At 40.6% G+C, this 20,403-nt stretch overlaps 1 protein-coding gene across 1 annotated transcript; it reads left to right on the top strand.

Annotated features, from left to right (window-relative positions):
- Window positions 1–15,248: 15,248 nt before the first annotated feature.
- On the top strand, window positions 15,249–19,988 carry LOC149821602 (kinesin-like protein KIN-10A). Its single transcript, XM_089981368.1, has 6 exons — window positions 15,249–15,902; window positions 16,016–16,171; window positions 16,261–16,368; window positions 17,540–17,650; window positions 17,744–19,369; window positions 19,695–19,988. The coding sequence occupies exons 1-6, from the start codon at window positions 15,249–15,251 to the stop codon at window positions 19,986–19,988; spliced, it is 2,949 nt and encodes a 982-aa protein (XP_089837494.1).
- The last annotated feature ends 415 nt before the right edge of the window (window positions 19,989–20,403 follow it).

The raw sequence follows: 20,403 nt of genomic DNA, 5'->3' as shown, positions 1-20,403 counted from the left end.
TAGGCTTGAGTGCCGAACCACATAAATCCTGTGTATTCTCTTGTTCTTTTCTTCTCTTTATTTTGTGATTTATTTTGTTTTTGTCGCTACTTCCGTTGCTAATTTGCGATGAATTAGCGAATGCCATGATCTGTCATGAGTTCGTCGTTAAATTTGGTTTTGCATCAGATAAATATCCGTCCCTGATCCATCGCTAAATTGACGACAAATATTAGCGACATATATTATCCATCACTAATCTATCACAAAATAAAAATAATTAAAAAAAAAATCCTTGCTCTTTTCTTTCTTCATTTCAGTAAAATCATTGAAGCTCCGTGATTAGAACTTTCTAGAACATGTTAGGCTCGTTTCCAGGTTCCCCAACCTCACAGACGTGGACCTGATCAATGCTTGCATCAAGAGGACACCCACCTGCAATTGGGGGTTGGTGCTCACCCACAACATGGTCACCATCCCCCTCGATTGGTCGGATTTTGATCTTTCCGGCCGGCTTCTCGGAGAGGTTAGGCGGTTGTCACCAGAGTCGCTGGATCAGGGATTGAGGGTACTCGCCGGAGGGTGCCCCAACCTTCGAAAACTCAGGTTGGTCGACGTCTCTGGCCCAATCGACGACGAGGGCAGGGCATTTTCGTCCGACGAGGGGCTGCCCCTCGATACCAGGTTGTCAAGGATCACGGCCGAATGCCTGATACTGCAGGATTTGGAGCAATTGGCCTATCTGCCATGGGATTTCGGAGACACCAACGATCTGAAATGGGGCACTAACGACCTAAGGGAATGAGCGAAGCCGAGTGATGAAGATGGATCATCACCAATGGACCTCTCCAACTCGGTGGTCTTGTTGGAATTGATGGAGAAGTGCCCGTCGCGGAGCTGTTCATCGATCTGCAGTAACGAGGGAAGCGATGGCCAGCCACAGAGGTGTGACGCAGGTGCGCTGAGGCCCGCGAGGCATCAACAAAGTAGGCAGAGACGATCGAGTGGTGGTGGAGGGAGCTCGGTCGGGACTAGCATGAGCTCCTACCGACGGGTGTTCTCAGCCTCATTGTCGTCGTCGGAGAGGATGATGGGCTCAACCTTTTGCGATCGGGACACCGATGATGGGGAACCAGGAGATGGCGATGTACTTATATAGGTTTGAGGTGCTTTGTGCTCTGATTGGTAGAACATTGCCGCACACGGATTGCCAATGTGGCAACCAATATAAATGTTCGACTACAAATTAGCGACAGAATTTTTCTATCGCGATTTTTTTACTAATTAGCGATGGCTTTTGAGATAAAATTTTTCTATCGCTATATATATATATATATATAGTAATGCGTTGGTGCTGCTCACTTTCTCCTCCTGCCCTCAAAATTTACATTTTTTGGTTTTTTTCTCACATTTTAACACTAGATGTGATCTATAGGATTTATTTAGTGATAACCAACTTTTTGGATCACGGGAATCTGATATGTAATTTTTAGAGAGATAGCGAGAGATTGGCATTCCACCTTATGACCCACCCCATGTGATAAAAAACCTTATGCTGCCTTCCGTGCCCACTAGCTAGGGGAGCCCGCTATTTCAGCTTTAAGGTAAGTGACACACTTTAGGTATCATACTCTTGACATCATTCAGCGTGAATGCCTTAAACGGACCCACCTAGCCAGGTGTACTAGGCCCATGGATGGATTAGTTGAGAAACTCGAGAGGACAACTAATATTGAGTGTGACGATTTCATATGCATTACACTGTTTTAAGTTTCTAACGTTGGGATGCAAACGAACGGGACCTCGGACAGTTTTTAAAATTTTTTTTTTTTTACTATTTCGACCTGATCTGGATCTGACTCTCCAATGTGTTTTGGGATCCGATTCATTTGCATCCCTAAAGGGATTGGCACAACACAAGGTTTCCCATGGCTATACCCTGCAGCCCGACATATTTAATACAGTACAACTTAGTCTAACATGAACATCTATGATATATCCCTTTCTTTGGATTAATATAACGGACGTTATAGTCTTAGGCAGCACAGTGATGTCACTGCCATTAAAGATTTCTATTTAATTTATCTCAGAAAAATAGACATCCCTACGAAGTTGATAATACATGAGGAGTAGAGTGATGGACCACATACCAACGGGGGCTCTGCTTGTCGGGTAGGAGCAGCTAGTGCACGTCACCTCTTGTCGAGACGTTGTGAGTTCGAATCCCAATGGTATCATTGTATAACTGGTAGGGGTCTGCCTAACCCCAGCTCGTCTTAAAAAAAAAAAAAGAGAGTGATGGACCACATGGTGCACTAAAGGCACTTTGCAACGGCTAGGAGCTCCAAGCGATTCAAAAACACATTTGGGGTCATTTTACTCACTTATCATATGATTGAAAATTGCATTGACTACTTTGGGATTTGGAATATCATATAATTTCAAATAGTGGGATGAAATCACATGTGATTTCTATAAGAGGCCTTACCCAACTAGGGCCCGACGGACCTGATCCAGACCCAGTACCACTGGCAGGGGTTAGGCTCTATCTGAACCTTTTTAAGCTTCCACTTTGGCCTGGCCCCCCGAGTCAGGTCTATTTGCTACAAAAAAAATAAGTTTGATGGCAAGAGCTACCAAAACTTAAAAAAAAAATGCAATCAATATACCAATGTTAGGACGATCAAAACTTAAGAAAATACATAAAAATAAACATAAAATATAAATTAAAATACACAAAATCTCACCTCAAGCTTAGATAACCCTTTCTATGTTTGACAAGTGTAAAAGCATGAGTGACACTTCGACTTACTTCGAGCTCAGGGTCCTAAACTAGGCTTGATGTGAGCTAGAACTAAGCTAGGTATAATTTTGCAGATATTTCACCGGAATAAAGGTGTTAAGAGAGACAAAGACCAAATCCTTAATAGGGGTGACCCCCTAGCTATTTATAGTTTTTCTAATGGATCCAAATATATTTTTTGCATATCTGAAATCCAAAATAGATGGACGTTTCTTATGAGATAGGATTGAAATAAAGGAATAGGATTAAATCTAAGGGTTGTTGCCTAGGACAAAACTTTATTTTTGTAAATAAAATTTAAAAGAGAGGATATTCTGATTTAATTTTAGAAGGCAAGTGACACGAATAAGGGCAAGCCATAAGGTAGATGGGTTAACGCTTTCTGAAAAACACTCAAAATCTAATAACGACAAATTGCTTTGTTGTTACAAAAGGCGACTGCTGACACATTTTGCATTAACAACAAATGAATGTCGTTAACCCATCTTGTGACGACAAAATAAATTTAAAATAAACTGAATATAATCTAAATATATATGCTATATCTAAAATATATATTATATACTGAAAATATAATTATAAATTATAAATTGAATACAAACTTGTATGTATAAAGGGTAAAATGGCGAATCCAAGTGTCGATGACATGGGGGTGTTAGAAGCAGTTACAAGCAGTTAAACATTTGCCTGCTGTTTGGGAGAATGGATTTGAGGGAGTAGTAAGAATCGGCTAGGAATCAGGAGCTCCTAAATCCTTGTTTTCATTTGTTTAAATTCCTTTGGAGGTATTTACAATTTATTAAAAAAAAGACCACATGAAGACAAAATGCCCCAACTCTCTTAATGCTTCCAAACAAAAAATAGAATGCACATTTTCCTTCAAAACTAATTCCGTTGAATTCCTATGATTTGATTTTCTTCAACTCTATTCATAACCCTCCAAATACCTCATCCCAAACACAACCTAAAAGGAACTGGAAACCATCCTTAGTTTCGTCACCTCCGCTGGGCTTCTTTCTGGCATTGTCGTTGGTTTTTCAGGCAGGATCCTTCTTGTTCTTGCCGCCGGCCTCCCTGCTGTTTGGCTGTATCGAGTCGAATCGGTTCAATGCACCTATAATCCGGTGCAGTTTTCTTTGTTTGATAATTTTTTCTTATTTTTTGAATTTTGAAAACTTATTTCCTTAAATAAACTTATTCAAAACTATTTTGATTCATTTTTTTTTCTTTCCTGAAAAAACGGCTTCTGACAACATTGGCCCTATGCATTATTTGAACTCAAGTTAGAGCAGCTTCCCATCAAAGGTGGTGTGCTATTCTACCTGTCCAGCAATAGATTCGAGTTCGACCCACCAAATACCTTGACACTTACAAAGGCATTGAATATTGGTTTTGACAAAGCCTTTGCATTTAAGATTGGCCATTAATTCAGAGGTGTGATTGTCAACATTTGAAAGTTGGGAATTTAAAGATTGGTCCCAGGGTTTAGCAGCCAAGGTAGAAAACTAGGCTCTAAAACTTATGAAAATATTGACATCTGAAAAAGGCCTAGCAGATGGTGGTGGGATTTCTGGGGTTTGTTGAGATTGAAGGTGTAGCAGATGTTCTTGATAGTGGTCTTGACGAGTATATGAGTTTTTTTTTTTTGAATTTATAATTCAAAGAAACCGCACACCCGAAACAAAGACCTGGCCACGCTGGCTCAGCCTGCCATACCTACGGTCATTGTGCCGGTAGCGTAAAACTTCAAGGCTAAGATCCCTGCCGCTGAGGCCTATGCTACGCATTGGCTTGCGCAGAAGGGCGACACTCATGAGAATAGAACATTGACTGCCCATCTAGCAGCCAAGGCCTCACCCCACCATGTCAACCCCTCTTGGGGTGAGAGTATGTGAGCTGAAGAGGCAGGGATGGATTGCTTGCATTAGGGATTTTCCATTTTAGTGGAATTCAGAAAGTTGTTATTTTGAGATTTTAGAAGTTAAAACTATTTGGATGAAGAACGTTATCTAAAACCAACCGGGGCTCCGCCTGTTTGGTAGGAGCAGCTACTGCACGTCACCTTGTGTTGGGACGTTGCAGGTTCGAAACCCAATGCTATAGTTGTATAACTGGTAGGGGTCTGCCTAACCCCAATGGACCATGGAATTGTTGGATGGTTGCAGCTTAATAAACCCTTCTTGATGGAGGTCTAATCTGAGCTTCAAAGTTTTTATCTATAATTATTTTGCACAGCTTCCATCCCTCAAATATTTCCATGTCAAAGTTGCTGATCCTACCACCCATTTTTGATGAGACATCATCCCTTTTGAATCAGCTCTAGCCTGTCTTGGTTGGGCTTAATCCAGCCTAGAGTGATCATGTTAGGGTCCATTGGATCAGCAAGCCATCCAGATTATGTTGTACACAAATGCTAAAAAACAGGAAATGGAAGCAGATCAACTGTCGTTTTACACGGGTGGTTATGAGGGTGCTGAGATGAAGGCACCAGATCAAACCCTGCTGGTACATGAGTGTGTCCATAGCTTTTAGAAGTGGGTCAGGTAAGGCAGGGTGGTTGTGGGGCCTCACCTGGACTTTTCCTCCTTTCGGTGAGGGTTCCTCGTCATAAAAAAAACCATGGTCTGTCACTTACCATGAGATGCCCACGGAACCTGACAGAGAGGAGGGGGAAGGGGGTGTACATCTCTAGTTGCAAGGTTAAAGCTGTGTACTCCCCAACGGGCAGGAGAAGCCTCAAGTGTTTTACCTATAGTTGCTAGGAAGCGATGAGAGGTGATGCGTGAAGTATGGAAGCGGGGAAGTGAGTGCTAAAAAGTAGTGGGAAGCGAGATTCGTTATGGAAGCGCATGAGAATCGAAAAAGCAAACACGAAGGAAATGAGGTGGAAACGATTAGAAAACAAAAAAAAAATTTATTGAAATAAAAAACACAAAAAGCGATGGGAAAGAGTGAAAAAAGAAAGGGGAGCGATTTGAGCGTGCTTTTCCCCCGTAGAGGCACTTTCGGTTCAAACAAATCTCAGAAAATGACAAGCAGTCAGGTTGGGGTTTGATTTCATATTATGTCAGGTCAAGAAAACGGAAGCCCAAAACTAACCTGCATCATTTTAAAAGGCATTCAAAAATATATATTTTCATTTAAAAATACATGCACAACATTTTGGTCATTATCATAGCTCATCTGGTAGCTCAAGCTCACAAGGGATCTGTTCATCTGGTAGAGGCCTCTTGTGAATGTCATGTTGGGAAACAGTGAGTCCCTTCCTATGTGTCTCTTCTCATGTATCATACATTTTGGTATGATGCATGGTGACCCTTCAGAGGTATCCCTTGGATACCATATATATATATATATATGCCACAATGATGGGTAGTGATATGGAAAAATAGTGGAATTGAAGGCTTACAGAGATCAGTTCTTGCTTACCCACTGCTTGAAGGCATGTACTCATCAACATAAGCAGTTTGGTTGATGAGATTGTCTGTCTCTCACATCAGCGAGATGACAGTGACAGGTATGTGGTCATATCTCTTCATATTATGCAATGTGTATGCTCCATTATTCTCCACATTGTGGTATCCAAACATGGTTCCCCATAAGTTTTTCTCACCGACCATGCATTTCGTTGTGCGTGCATGCATATTGGTCCTTTCAGTGCTTTCTGGATTCAGGCCAGGCACAAGTACTACTGACCGCATGTCGCCATGGGGCAACATGGGTCACCGATTTCTCGACAGTCTGTCATAAATAGCGTCAGAAGATGGCTACAATGGCAATGTTGAAATTTCGGCAGACTGTTGCCATGAGGTGACAACAAAAAAAATGTTACCCTCTCTGTTTGTCGGGGTTGTTGCTGTGGCCATCGAGGGAAGGCGTTGCTGCATTGTTTCTCTGGGAAGGAGGCCATTGGGTCACCGTTTCACCGACATCGTTGCTGGCAAAGTTCCTTGACAACAAGAGCGTCTGCAGCATCTGGGGCGCCAGATCCCCCCCCCCCCTCTTTATGCTCTTTTTTACTTCAGCCATCGAGCTATGTTGGGGCAGTGGGTCATCGTCGGGAGATCTGGAAGGCCGGATGCATGTCTTCATCGCCGACGTTTTTTTCGTCGAAAGGTGACTGCAACTGCACGTCACCGTGGGGTGACATGTGTTGCTGTCAGGTCGTGCAGATGCCATTGACATCAGAACTGTAGGGGGATTTGCCGGTTCCGGGGTCATCGTCGGAGGTGCATCGCCAAGGATAGGTGATCGTCGATGGCTGGGCACCAGCGTCGGTCGCCGTACGACGATGTGGGTCGCCATGGGGCGATGAAGGAAGGGAAACCATTTCGGTTTCTCAGAATCAGTAAATAGAAACCCATGGGTTTATATTTTAATGGCTAATATCGGATCGGGTCCGTCATTTCGACCCCGTGACAGGCCCAATCCAAACCCATTTTAAGCAGATCAGGTCTGTCGTTTCCATTGGATCAGACCCAAACCCATAGTGGTTCTGGGTCTGATCCGAAAAGATCCGGGCCATTTTTGGACCGGGTCTGACTCGTGTCTAGTTTGGACTGGATCTAACCCAAGTATTGTTTCTCATTATACCCGACCCAACTCGATCCAGTTCTCATTCCGGAACAGTGTGTTCCCTGCTGTCCGGAACAAGACATTCTTCTGTCCAGAACTAAACAAATTGGTTCATCAGGTTCTGACCGGTTCTGTCTGTTCCAGTCTAATTCAGTGTGTTTTGGACCAGTTCAAAGCCTTTCTAGATCGATTTGTGGGTTTTCTTGACTGGTTCACTGCTTTTCCGACCGATTCAGATGTCATTTTCACTGGTTCATCATGTTTATATACTTTTTATAAATAAAATGACCAGTTTGAATAGTTTTGGTATCAGTTCAATGGTTTTAGGGCTTTCTTAGACCGTTTTGGAGTATCATTGTGATTGATTCATTCAGTTTTACAATCAATTAAGGAGTTTTAAGCACATTCCATGTATAACACTTAGTTTATTTCACACACGTGTTATAATGCATGATATTTCATTTATGTTTTAGAAATATATAATTTTGTACATCATATGAACAATATTGACATAAAGTATGCTATTTGAATTTTGATTAAGATGCATTTGTAATCACAAAAGTGGTCAAATGTATGCTTAATTAAGTTATTCTATATCAATAATGAAATGAGTCAATATTGAAATTGTCCCAGATTTAATGAAATGACGGACTGCCCAAAGGCAATGCTGTCATGTTCAAAGTCTAGCAGCATAGGATGAAAATAGTGTATCCCAACACATGAAACATGTAGCACCCAAAGGTGCCATATCAATTTGTCTCTAGCTACATGTTTTTTCAGCTTTATCAAATAGTGGGAGGCGAAGTGCATTTGTGTGTTATGGGTACTCACCAAAGTGGGACCATAATGACCCCTAGCACTTGCCTAGAAAAATATAAATGATAAAGAGGTCTTATTATTGCATTTACCTTTTAAAATCTTGAATGTGCATGAATATTTATGAATGTCTTTTTTTTTGTCATTACAATATTCAATTATGTGGTTTATGATGGTCCAAGTCATATCCCTTTTCCAGATGGATCGAATTTTAGTGATTGAAAGCAAACTATACAATTCACATTATGTTATATAGATCTGGACTTAGCCCTACGCAAGCCTGAGCCTGCACCGTTAACTGACAATAGCACAACTGAACATAAAATTGATTTTGATAAGTGAGAGCGCTCGAATAGACTTAGCCTACTGCTTTTGCAGTCTCGTGTGGCTAAGAATATTAAGAGCGCCATACCCAGATGTAGAACAATAAAAGAATTTCTGGAAGCTATAGAGGCGCAATTTGTTAGTTCACATAAAGCAAGGGCTAGCACCTTAATGACAAGGTTAATATCTATGAAATATACCGGTGGAGAGAACATTCTACAACACATTCTAGAAATGAGAAATATAGCAACACAATTAAATGACATGAAGGTCAACATATCTGATTCCTTCCTGGTCTACTTAATAATGACTTCTCTGCCTAGTGAATATGGACCCTTCAAGATCTCTTACAACACACATAATGACGAATGCACATTCAATGACTTGATATCAAAGTGTGTTGAGAAAGAAGAGGGACTGAAAGAAGAGAAGATACATAGTGCTCACGTATCTTCTCATAAAGGTCACAAAAGGCATGGACCAAAGAAGAATGCAATTAAGAAAAAGGCAAAGAAGAACTCAGATACATCTGCGTCCAACGGGTCAAGCGCCAAGTCCCATGAAGAATCTTCTATCAGGTGCTTCTTTTGCAAAAAAAGGTAATTTGTCATTCATTACTCATGAATGTAATTTGATCAACATTTTAACTAATAGCTGGTGGATTGATTCGGGTGCCACTGTCTATATTGCCAATATCTTGCAGGTCTTTCTGAACAAAAGAGAACCAACAGATTATGAAAAAAGCATCTTCTTAGGAAACAAGGTGCGTTCACATGTTAAGGTCGTTGGAACTTGCATAGTGTTTTTGAGAAATGGGTTTATTTTGAACTTATTTGATATATTTTATGTACCAACATACAACAGGAACCTCATTTCTATATCAAAACTAGATTCCATTGGATATTGTTTTAAATTTGAGAATTAAAAAATGACTATCTATAAGAATTCAGTTTGTGTTAGTTCCGTGAATGCATGTGATAGATTGTATCATCTGAAAACTAATGTCCAAATTTATGAAATCATTTTCTTGAAAAATATGTTGATTGACAATTAACGTGGCTTATTAGATAAACAATCCTATATACTCTAGCAGCGTCGTCTGGGTCATATCTCTAAAGATAGAAACCAACGACTTGTGAAAGAAGAGATTCTTAAATCCATTGACTTCACAGTTAAGAAACTATGTTTGGATTGCATAAAAGCCAAGCAAACCAACACATACAAGAAAGGTGCCAAAATGAGCAACTACAAGTTGGAAATTGTTTATATAGATGCATGTGGACCCTTCACTCTTTGCTATACAGGAGAAAGGTACTTCATCACCTTCATTGATGATTACTCCTGATACATATATCTCTACTTGTTATTTGAAAAATCTGAAGTCTATAATATTTTCAAAGACTGTAAGAAAGAAGTAGAGAAACAAACATGAGACATAACAAAAATAGTTAGATCAGATCGAGGTGACGAGTACTATATGCGTTTCACTGAGATGGGACAACAGAAAGGACCATTAGCTCGATTTCTTAGAGAAGAAGGAATAGTCCCTCAGTACACCATGCTGGGAAGTGCATACCAGAATGGTGTAGCTGAGAGAAGAAATCGTACGCTTAAAGAAATGGTATGTGCAATGTTGAACTACTCAACCCTTCCCATCACCCTGTGGGGTGAAGCTCTGCGAATAATCGTACATGTCTTAAACAAGGTCTTTACTAAGGCTGTCTTAACAACACCTTATGAGTTATGGACAGTTAGGAAACCATGTCTAAGTTACATGCACATATGAGGCTGTCCTGCAGAAGCAAAATTATATAATCCCCATATTAAGGCTTTTGACCCCAAGACAATTAGTGGTTTATTTATTGGTTATCTAGAAAGGTAAAAAAGATTCATGTTTTATTGTCCATCTCATACACCACAAATAGTAGAAATAAATAAATCTAGATTTTTAGAAGATGGGTTTGTTGGTATAAATGCATTGCAAAACCTCTCTTTTGAGGAAATTCAAGATAAAGTTAGTCCACCTAAAAATTTAAAACCTCCTTTCATTATTCATTCGAATGATGAAACAGAAGTTGATCCAGTTAGTGATGCACCAACTCAAAAAGAACCATTTGTGGATCATGCTGAAGAGTATTCACAGGTTGATCAAGTTAGTTCACCCGTCAGGAGATCCACAAGAATTAAAAGATCAGCTATCTATCCAGATTATGTGGTGTATCTACAAGAGCCCAATGATATCATCGATATTGAGAATCCATTTTTTTTTAAAGAATTTGTTGAGTGTGAGCAATCTTTATCTTGGATAGAGGCCATGAAAGAAGAGCTAGACTCTATGGCTAAAAACCAAGTATGAGACCTTGTTGAATTGCCTAAAGGAGTCAAGCCCGTAGGGTGCAAGTGGATCTTCAAGACCAAAAGAGACTCTAAATGCAATATCGAAAAGTATAAGGCAAGACTGGTTGCTAAAGGTTTCACTCAAATGGAGGGCATTGAATACAACAAGACATTTTCTCCTGTCTCGACTAAGGAGTCACTTGTTGAATTGCCTAAAGGAGTCAAGCCCGTAGGGTGCAAGTGGATCTTCAAGACCAAAAGAGACTCTAAATGCAATATCGAAAAGTATAAGGCAAGGCTGGTTGCTAAAGGTTTCACTCAAATGGAGGGCATTGAATACAACAAGACATTTTCTCCTGTCTCGACTAAGGAGTCAATAATGATTATTTTTGCCCTAGTAGCTAATTTTGATCTAGAGCTACACTAAATGGATGTAAAAATAACTTTTTTAAATGGTGAATTAAGTGAAGAGGGAGACATAAAACAACCTCTAGGTTTCTATAAAGGTAAGTCAGACTGTTTGATTTGCAAGTTGAAAAAGTCAATATATGGACTTAAACAGTCTTCTCGTCAATGATATATGAAGTTCACCAAAGTCATTTTGACCTTTAGATTCACTGAAAATATCATTGATCGATGTGTATACTTCAAGACAAGTGAGAGTAAGTTCATAATTCTGGTACTTTATGTGGATGTCATCTTACTTGCAACCAACGATAAGGATATGCTGACAGAAACTTAACAATTTTTATCTTTGTATTTTGAAACGAAAGACCTGTGAGAGGCTGCCTATGTTCTCGACATTGAGATCCGTTGAGACAGGTCTAAAGGTGTACTAGGTCTCTCTAAAAAAACTTATATTAATAAAGTTCTCAAGAGATATGGGATGGAGCATTGTGCTCTTATTACGACACCTATATTAAAAGAGAATAAATTGAGCCTTAAGGACTGCTCACAGACTGAAGAAGAAAAAAAGATAGATGACCATGATACCATATGCATCAGTAGTCGACAACTTGCAATACACTCAGACATGCACTCGCCCTGACATATCATTTCCAGTTGGGGTTCTTGGCAGATTTCAGTCGAATCATGGTCTATCTCACTAGAAGGCTGCTAAGAAAGTCATGTGCTATCTGCAAGGGACAAAGAAGTATATGTTAACCTACAGAAAAGTGGGCCACCTTGAGGTTATCGGTTATTCAAATGCAGATCTGGGAGGTTGTCCTGACAGTAGAAAGTCTATCGCAAGATACATATTTCTATTAGCCGGTGGTGCGATTTCTTGGAGGAGTGAGAAGCAGTCCACTACTGATGCCCATACCATAGAGGCTGAGTTCATATCTCTATTCGAGACAACTTCACAGGCCATTTGGTTGTAGAACTTTATTTCAGGACTTCAAGTGGTTGAATCCATTAGGAGACCACTGAAAGTATTTTGTGATAATGAAGCCGTTGTATCCTTCTTCAATAACAACAAAAGTACTACGTCTTGTAAGCATATGAAGTTGAAGTATTTTGTTGTAAAGGAGAGGACAAATAATATTTTGGTGTATATTGATAACATAGAGACTAAGAAAATAGTAGTTGATCCTCTTACTAAGGGTTTGGTCCCGAGATTATATGTCGAACATGTTAAGAGGATGGGCTTGTTTGAAACCCTGTAATCATGTATACTGACTTTTATGTGATCACATTTTGGTAATAAAGATATAATTCTCTCTTTCTTTCTCTTGTTGGTTATTCATCAAGTTTGCTCATAAAGTTTAAGAAATTAGCATAACAACAAATTTGAACTGACAAAGTGCACTTAAGACCTATCCACATGAACTTTCAAATACTCGGATCAAGTGAAAAAATGTTGAGAAACAATGTGTCCTTTCGTATGTGTATTTGCCCATGCATCATACCTTTTGGTATGATGCATGATGACCCTTCAGAGGTATCGCTTGGATACCTATATATATGCCACAATGATGGGCAATGGTATGGGAAAATAGTGGAATTGAAGGCTTACAGAGATCGGTTCTTGCTCACCCACTGCTTGAAGGTCGGTACTCATCAACAGGAGCAGTTCAACTAAAGAGATTATCCATCTCTCACATCAGCAAGATGGCATGGACAGCCACGGGTGGCAATGTGTTATGCAATGTATATGCTCCTCTATTATTCTCCACATGTCATCGATGTCACAAGTTCGAAAGCCACGGGTGGCATCCTTTGATGCAAGGTTGAAGCTGAGTGTTCTCCCTAGTGGGCAGGGGAGACCTTAAGGGTTTTACCAACCTGAGGCCAGCCAAGGTGTGGTCTGTAATGGTGGTAGTGGGGGGTTCTCTTGGATTATCCAAAAAAAGAATCATATCTCAAACCTAACTTACATGTTACTCCAGATGGGTTCAGGTTGACTCAAATAATATTCTTGTCAGCATCTTTTGTTTCCCATACCTAAATATTTGATTTTGGATCTTTGACAGAAACCCAACCCGTTGACGGCTCTAATCCAACACAGCATGTGGTGCTTTTGATCTTTTTGTGAGACTTGAATTGGAGGCATTTTGCCCTTTCCCAAACGCTCAATGAATTGTGGTTTTCTCAACGCCTCTTTTGTTTGGAAGTAATGGTGTTGCCAAAACGTTGCATTTGGGATGGAGTTGTCTGTCTTAACGCTAGGGGTGGCAATCGTGTCGGGTTGGCAGGTCGACCCGACAGGTTGGCGGGTCAGCATACCTCAACCCGAACCCGACCCGTTTATTAAACGGGTCGGCTGTGGCAAACACGAACCCGACCCGTTTAATAAACGGGTAACCCGACACGACCCGCCAACCCATTTAATAAATGGGTTGGGTTGGGTCGGGTAAACGGGTTCTCAGGTTCGCGGGTCAGGTTGGCGGGTTGGCGGGTCGGGTTGGCGGGTTGGCAGACGGGTTGGCGGGTTGACCCACCCGCCTAACCCGTTTATTAAACGGGTCAGCCGGGTTGGCATACTCCCAACCCGAACCCGACCTGTTTAATAAACGGGTTACGCGGGTCGACCCATTTATTAAACGGGTTGGCTTAAGCCCAACCCCAACCCGCCTAAGCGGGTGGTGTCAGAAATTGCCACCCCTACTTAACGCCACGTTTCATCATACATCCGTTAAGAGATTGTTTTTGGCAACTCCACCCTCAAGAATCATTTTGACACCACCACATTTTTTTATAGCACATGAAAATCGTGTTTCCGTCTGGATGCAATGCTCCCAAACAAAGCTTACACATGAAAATATGATGTTGGAGTTGCCAACACCACTCCCAATACATTGTTTGGGCAACACCACATCTCCCAAGCGGCAAGAGAATATGAGAGAGCATGGGAAACCACAACACGACCTCCGATTCAAGGCTCTCAAACATAGCCTTAAAGAGTGTGAGAACCTGTCCTACAAAAATACTTAACACAAAAAATATAAAAAATAAAAATACTTAAACATAAAAAGAAATTAACTAATCAGCATTTGAAAGTCAAACAGATAAAAAAATAATAATAAAGAAACAATAACTAAATTCAATCGCTTAATCTCATGCTTTCCAAAGCTATAATAATCTTTATGTAAGAAAGAAACCTTACAAGGTCCTAATTCTAATACATTAATGCCGTAATTCTAATTATGCATCAAATTTAGATCCAAATACATAAACAAAATCTAAGAAGATCCAAAAACCTGTTCAAATAAAGTCCAAACTAAAAATTGAGTTCAAATGGATTCTCGATTTACTTTGGTCGTCTTGCACCTAAATCTACATCAAATTCAGTCTCCATGTAATAATCTAGTTGGGGCCATCATTTGGATTTAGCTGAATCCAACCTAACCACACGATATTAGCAAAACATCACCTATTTTGAAAGTATCTTGTTTGTTTTTATCATGTTATTAACGAGATGAAAACAAATTTTTGTTGGCATTTTAAGTTATTTTTATCTTATATATTATTTATATACTTTTTTTATTTATTCAAATGTAAAAACAAAATCTTCAAAATATCGCGTTATTTTCCTGCCGAGATTTTTTCAAGAGCCAAAAGTTATGACACCAGGCTGCGCCGCTCCGCTCGTGCACTGCACACACACACACACACACCGCTTTATTTACCGTTAGGAGTCCCAAATATAGACGTTAGGATCCCTAACGGCTATATTGCTCAAACGAAACAAATTTCAAAATCCACGTCCCACTGCCGTCCCCGTTTTCTTTCCTCTCTCGAATTCTTTACCGAAAAATCTCTGCGCAACCCAGAATTCGAGCTTCGCCGATCGTCCATCCTTTCCTCTTTCTTGCTGCCACCAGAATTCGAGCTTCCCCGACCGTCGATCTTTTTCTCTTTCTCGCTGAAACTGATTTCTTTGTCGTCGTCATCATCTTCTTCTTCCTATTCCATGGCTCCCAAGCCTTCACCCAAGGCGATCACAGGCCACATCACTCCATCAAAGACTCCCCAGTCGAAATCCCGCCTCAATTTCGCATCTCGGCCGAGCTCCCACGTTCACCCATCCCAGCATCCGCGTACCATCGAGGAGGCACTCTCTTCTGAACACCCCATCGAAGTGATCGGAAGAATCCGAAACCACCCAGATCAGAAAGATGCACAAGCACCTGTGCTGAAGATCTCGTCTGACAGCCAGTCCGTTAGGGTCAGGACGGATATCGGGTACCGGGATTTCGGCCTCGACGGGGTATCGATTGCAGAGGATGAAGATCTTGATCAGTTCTACCGAAGGTTCGTCGAGTCGAGAATCAATGGCGTGAGGTTTGGGGGAAAATGCACCGTCATGATGTACGGGCCCACGGGTTCGGGGAAGAGCCATACCATGTTTGGGTGTTCTAAGCAGCCGGGGATCGTTTACAGAGCTCTGAGGGATATTTTAGGAGAAGGGGAGGAGGTAGGTGAAGGTGAAAACCTGCGAGTTGGGCTAAGATCCATAGTACATGTCACGGTTCTTGAAATTTATAACGAAGAGATTTACGATCTCTTGTCGAGCAATGGCGGCGGAGGATTAGCGTTAGGATGGCCAAAAGGAAATTCTTCCAAGGTATGATGCATTGCCTCGATTCAACAGTTTAAAGGTTGAAGAAAGAAAAAAATATATAGCTCATAGTCGGCTCCATTCTTGTTTAAATTTAGTATCATTTGAAAAATTTGCAGGTGAGACTTGAAGTGATGGGAGGGAAGGCTAAGAATGCAACCTTTATCTCTGGAACTGAAGCAGGAAAGATATCAAGAGAAGTGGCCAAGGTTGAAAAGAGAAGGATTGTAAAGAGTACTCTGTGTAACGACAGAAGCTCTAGAAGCCATTGCCTGGTTCTTGCCATCTCCTACCTATTTCGTTTTGTACTATCTTTTCGTTTGTTTATGCAGTAATTAAAATTTAACTTCTTCCACTTCTGCAGATAATTTTGGAGGTACCCTCGGTTGGGGGAAGGTTGATGCTCGTGGACATGGCGGGATCGGAGAATATCGAACAAGCGGGTCAAACAGGGTTTGAGGCAAAATTGCAGGTAAATCTATGTTTACCTTTGATTTATTAGGCCCTTTCCTATTTCCACAGAGCTTTGGTTCTTAGGTAAATATATAGATACCAAGAATCAGCGCTTTTTCATCAGATATTTTGGATTGTTAGGAGGGGAGGTGGATTTTTTAGTGAAAGAAATTAAACTTTGATGATCTCCACTATGTGTTCAATGAATGGATGGTTTAGATCCAGCCATATTTTTCTAAAGGATCATCAAATTTTGGTTGAAATTGGGCCATCCATGCAGCCTATGGTCCCAGATATTCTCCTTACTAATGATGAACACGATGTGTGAAAACAGATATCTTGAGATTTCCAGTTGAAGTTTGGGCCTCACTGATGCAAAATCATGTTATGGGGTAATTGACCTTAACTTTAGTTCTAGAGTCCACTTCAGTGTTTTAGGCTACAAAATTATGCCTTCTCATTAGCACTTAAAAGTGAATTGAGAAGGAATCTTGGTTTTATTTGGTGCAAAATCAGGTATATGTTTGTAATCAGCTTGAGCTCTGATTCAACCCACAGAAACTCTGGAAAGATTCAGGTTTCTCACTGTAGGACCTAGAGTTATGCTTTTGTTGGCACTTGGAATTTTGTGAAAAAATGAATGAAATTATGGTGTGGTTCATATTTCACAAAAAAAAAAAACATTTTAGATTTTTGAGTTTTCTTGTGCTACCGTTTTGACCATGTTTCATCAGATATCTCCATGATATTCTGAAGCAAAGTTCTCTGGCTATTGATTTGGATTAGAAACGGGGTGGTTAAGGCTTGAATCTTGCCTTAATGGGGAGAAATCAAGAAATATCGAAGTGTTGGACAACTCTTCCACTTCCATTGTTGGGGAATTAGTGGAAAGTTGGTGTTGCTTAGGCTGGTCCAAGTTTTGTGACTTAAGATGAACACCGTGACACAGTGGTTCATTGCTCACATTTCTCAAGCACTCATGTCATGTATTCACTTGAATAATGTGATTTTTATCCTTGAATCATGCACACAATCACGTAAACTTAATTATTATCACTTCTGTCATCTCATGCATTTCACATTTTTCTGAATTTGTATGTGCATGGTGGAACTGTCTCTTTGCATTTTAGACCTTTTATATTTGATTATTAAGATGGAGTTGAACTCTAACTGTGGAATGAAATATCTAGACTGCAAAGATCAACCAAGGAAATATTGCGCTAAAACGAGTGGTTGAGTCTATTGCAAATGGGGACTCTCACGTTCCATTCAGGGATAGCAAACTTACGATGCTTCTACAGGTGAAAGCTCGATCCTTGTGCTAATCATTTTCACTCCAGGCAAGTGATCACCAAAATTCATAATTTCACTAAAGGCTTTCTTTCCTTTGGCAGGATTCCTTTGAGGATGACAAGGCGAAGATACTGATGATTTTATGTGCTAGCCCGGATTCTAAGGAGTTGCACAAGACCATTTCTACTCTGGAGTATGGAGCTAAAGCAAAGTGCATTGTTAGAGTTGCACATACACCACCTCCAAAAGATAAAGCCTGCACTGAAGATGCAGTTTTGGGAACAAGAATTGCAGCTATGGATGAGTTCATAGCTAAACTGCAAATGGAAAACAAAATAAAAGAAAAACAATGCAAAGAAGTACAAAATGAATTATTGAAGAAGGAAGACGAAATGGCAGAGCTGAGAGCTAAGCTTGAAGCTATGGAAGGTAGAGGTTTGAAGGATGACGAGGAGATCATTAACTCAAAGGTTAATGAGAGGACAAAATTACTGAAGATGGAGTTGGAGAAGAGATTGGAGGAGTGTCAGGAGATGGCTAACAAGTTCATGGAATTAGGAAGAAGAAGAATGGAAGAGAATATCTTGCAGCAACAAGCGGAGCTTGAGATGCTGAGGCGAAGGCTTGAGGAAATTGAATCAGAATTATGTGATGCAAGGTCTGGTAATGAGCAAAGTGCATCAAAAGAACTGAATGGAAGCAGGCTTTTGAAGCGATTGTCGGAGATTTATGATGAGGGGGTGCGAGTGATGGAGAAATCTATGGAATTGGACATCGATGAGCAAGACCCTGTTTCTCATCCTGAAGTTATTGAAACCAGGCCTTTCATTTCTACACATTGGGGTATGCAAACAGAGGAGGATGACTGCCATTCAGGATTTCCAGAGAAGGTGTCCCTTAGCACGGTGTTTGAGGAAAGTGAAGAAGACATTGAAGATGAGGGTTCAAAAGAAAACTCTGTTGAGGAGGTGAAGGAAGTAATAGTGGGCAAAGATAAGAATATGGCAGCGGGTTATGGAGGAGGATCTACTGTGAACCTGAAGCAGGCAATGAGCACTTACCACAGAGATTTTGAGCATGACGAAAATAACCAAGAAAGTTTTGGAAAGCAAGCCTATTTGGAAAGCGAGCTGGATGATGCAAAAGATGCAGCAGCCTCTGCTCGAAGAACAAGAATACATAATATTTTCATGCTCTGCGGGAACCACAGAGAGCTGACTCAAAGTTTTAGAACTCCACCTTCTACCTGTCATAAAACAGGATCTCCTGCTTCCACTGTTGGGGATTTCACAGCCGAATCATCTCTCAAAGAAATTCTTCTAAACCAAACTTCTTTGCAGCAAGATTATACATTCCCAAGCATTTCTCAATCCAAGGAGATGGAGACAGGACCTAATGTTGATGGTGAAAAGTTTGCAACTGTGGAGCCATTGCCATTACTTACTCCAATTGATGAATTGAATCTAAGAGAAGCCCAACTGAGTAGAAGAAGAAACAGATTCCAAGCACAAGATGAATGGAAGGAAAACCAGCCCTGCAACGATAAAAGTGATTATATGAGTGATGTTTATGTCAAATGGGAAGCAACAACGGAGAAGTCTGGGAAATTTATAGCAAAACTAAAGGTCTCCAATGAATCAAACCTTGCAGATCTGCGTAAACTGATAGAAGCAAACCTCGACAACAATGATGACAATCAAGATTTCATAATTCTCATGCTTGGAGGGGTAATCTCTCTCTCTCTCTCTCTCTCTCTCTCTCTCTCTCTCTCTCTCTCTCTCTCTCTCTCTCTCTCTCTCTCTCTCTCTCTCTCTCTCTCTCAACTGCTATGCACCTGACTCTTGGTGGTGTTGTCAAGTTGTTAGACCAGTAATGGGCTTGACAACTTAGTTGAAATCATTTAGCAGAAATGAGGCTGAAATATAATAATGTATCAACCTGACTCAGTTATGGTCCTTTAGCTTAACCGAGGTTGAGATATCAGGACTTGTCCAATGCAGGGTGTTTCAGCACTTTGTCTTGTTAATTCAGAGTTCTCTGATCATTTTACAGGATCCAACTGGTGCGCCAATTGCCAAAGAGAAGGAAACATCATTCCGGGTAAGTAAACTACCACTTTGCCATAACCAGGTTGGCAGCCGGCTTGCTTGCTTGAGGGCTAAGAAGAAGGCAGTTCAAGCTCATCTTCCTCTAAATTCATTGGAGAATAGGCTCCCTGCTATCTTGGCTTCACCATCATCAGCCTCCAATACAATTCTCAAACCCCACACTCAACTTCCACAACAATTTATGCAACAAACAGACCAAAATTTCTCTCCTTCTTTCATCAGAGGGGTGATGATATAGGTACAGATTCAGATTCAAACTAAGATGGTGTACGCGTCTTTGAGTTGTGTACACTTGTGTGTGTACATTCATTTTGATATTATCGTGTATTTTGTGTGGGAACCTGTACTTTCATATGGTATTGGATTTTGAGGTTTATTATTCCTTCATAATTCATTAGCTTCTTGATATGTGTCCTTATGAAGCATTCAGTCCCTAAAGGCCTTCTGGTTTAGATCTCTAATGATGGTTGAATCTGTGTCATGGTACAGATGTGGTGCTTTAGCGATCACTTATAATAGAAACAAAGAAAACAGAAAGCTTGTTAGCAATTCACTTTTCTAAAGGCCTTCTGGTTTAGATCTCTAATGATGGTTGAATCTGTGTCATGGTACAGATGTGGTGCTTTAGCGATCACTTATAATAGAAACAAAGA

This window comes from Nuphar pumila, chromosome 11 (assembly GCF_984573655.1).
Source record: "Nuphar pumila chromosome 11, dmNupPumi1.hap1.1, whole genome shotgun sequence".
Classification (NCBI taxonomy): domain Eukaryota; kingdom Viridiplantae; phylum Streptophyta; class Magnoliopsida; order Nymphaeales; family Nymphaeaceae; genus Nuphar; species Nuphar pumila.
Note: the sequence above shows the minus strand (reverse complement) of the source record. Positions and strands in the feature narration are given on the sequence as shown.

Bases quoted from the DNA above. Each gene is read 5' to 3' on its own strand.
- LOC149821602 (XM_089981368.1), top strand. From the start codon at position 15,249: ATGGCTCCCAAGCCTTCACCCAAGGCGATCACAGGCCACATCACTCCA. The intron at 16,172-16,260 runs GTTCTTGCCATC...CCACTTCTGCAG, and splicing joins GCTCTAGAAGCCATTGCCTG to ATAATTTTGGAGGTACCCTC. The intron at 19,370-19,694 runs GTAATCTCTCTC...ATCATTTTACAG, and splicing joins TAATTCTCATGCTTGGAGGG to GATCCAACTGGTGCGCCAAT.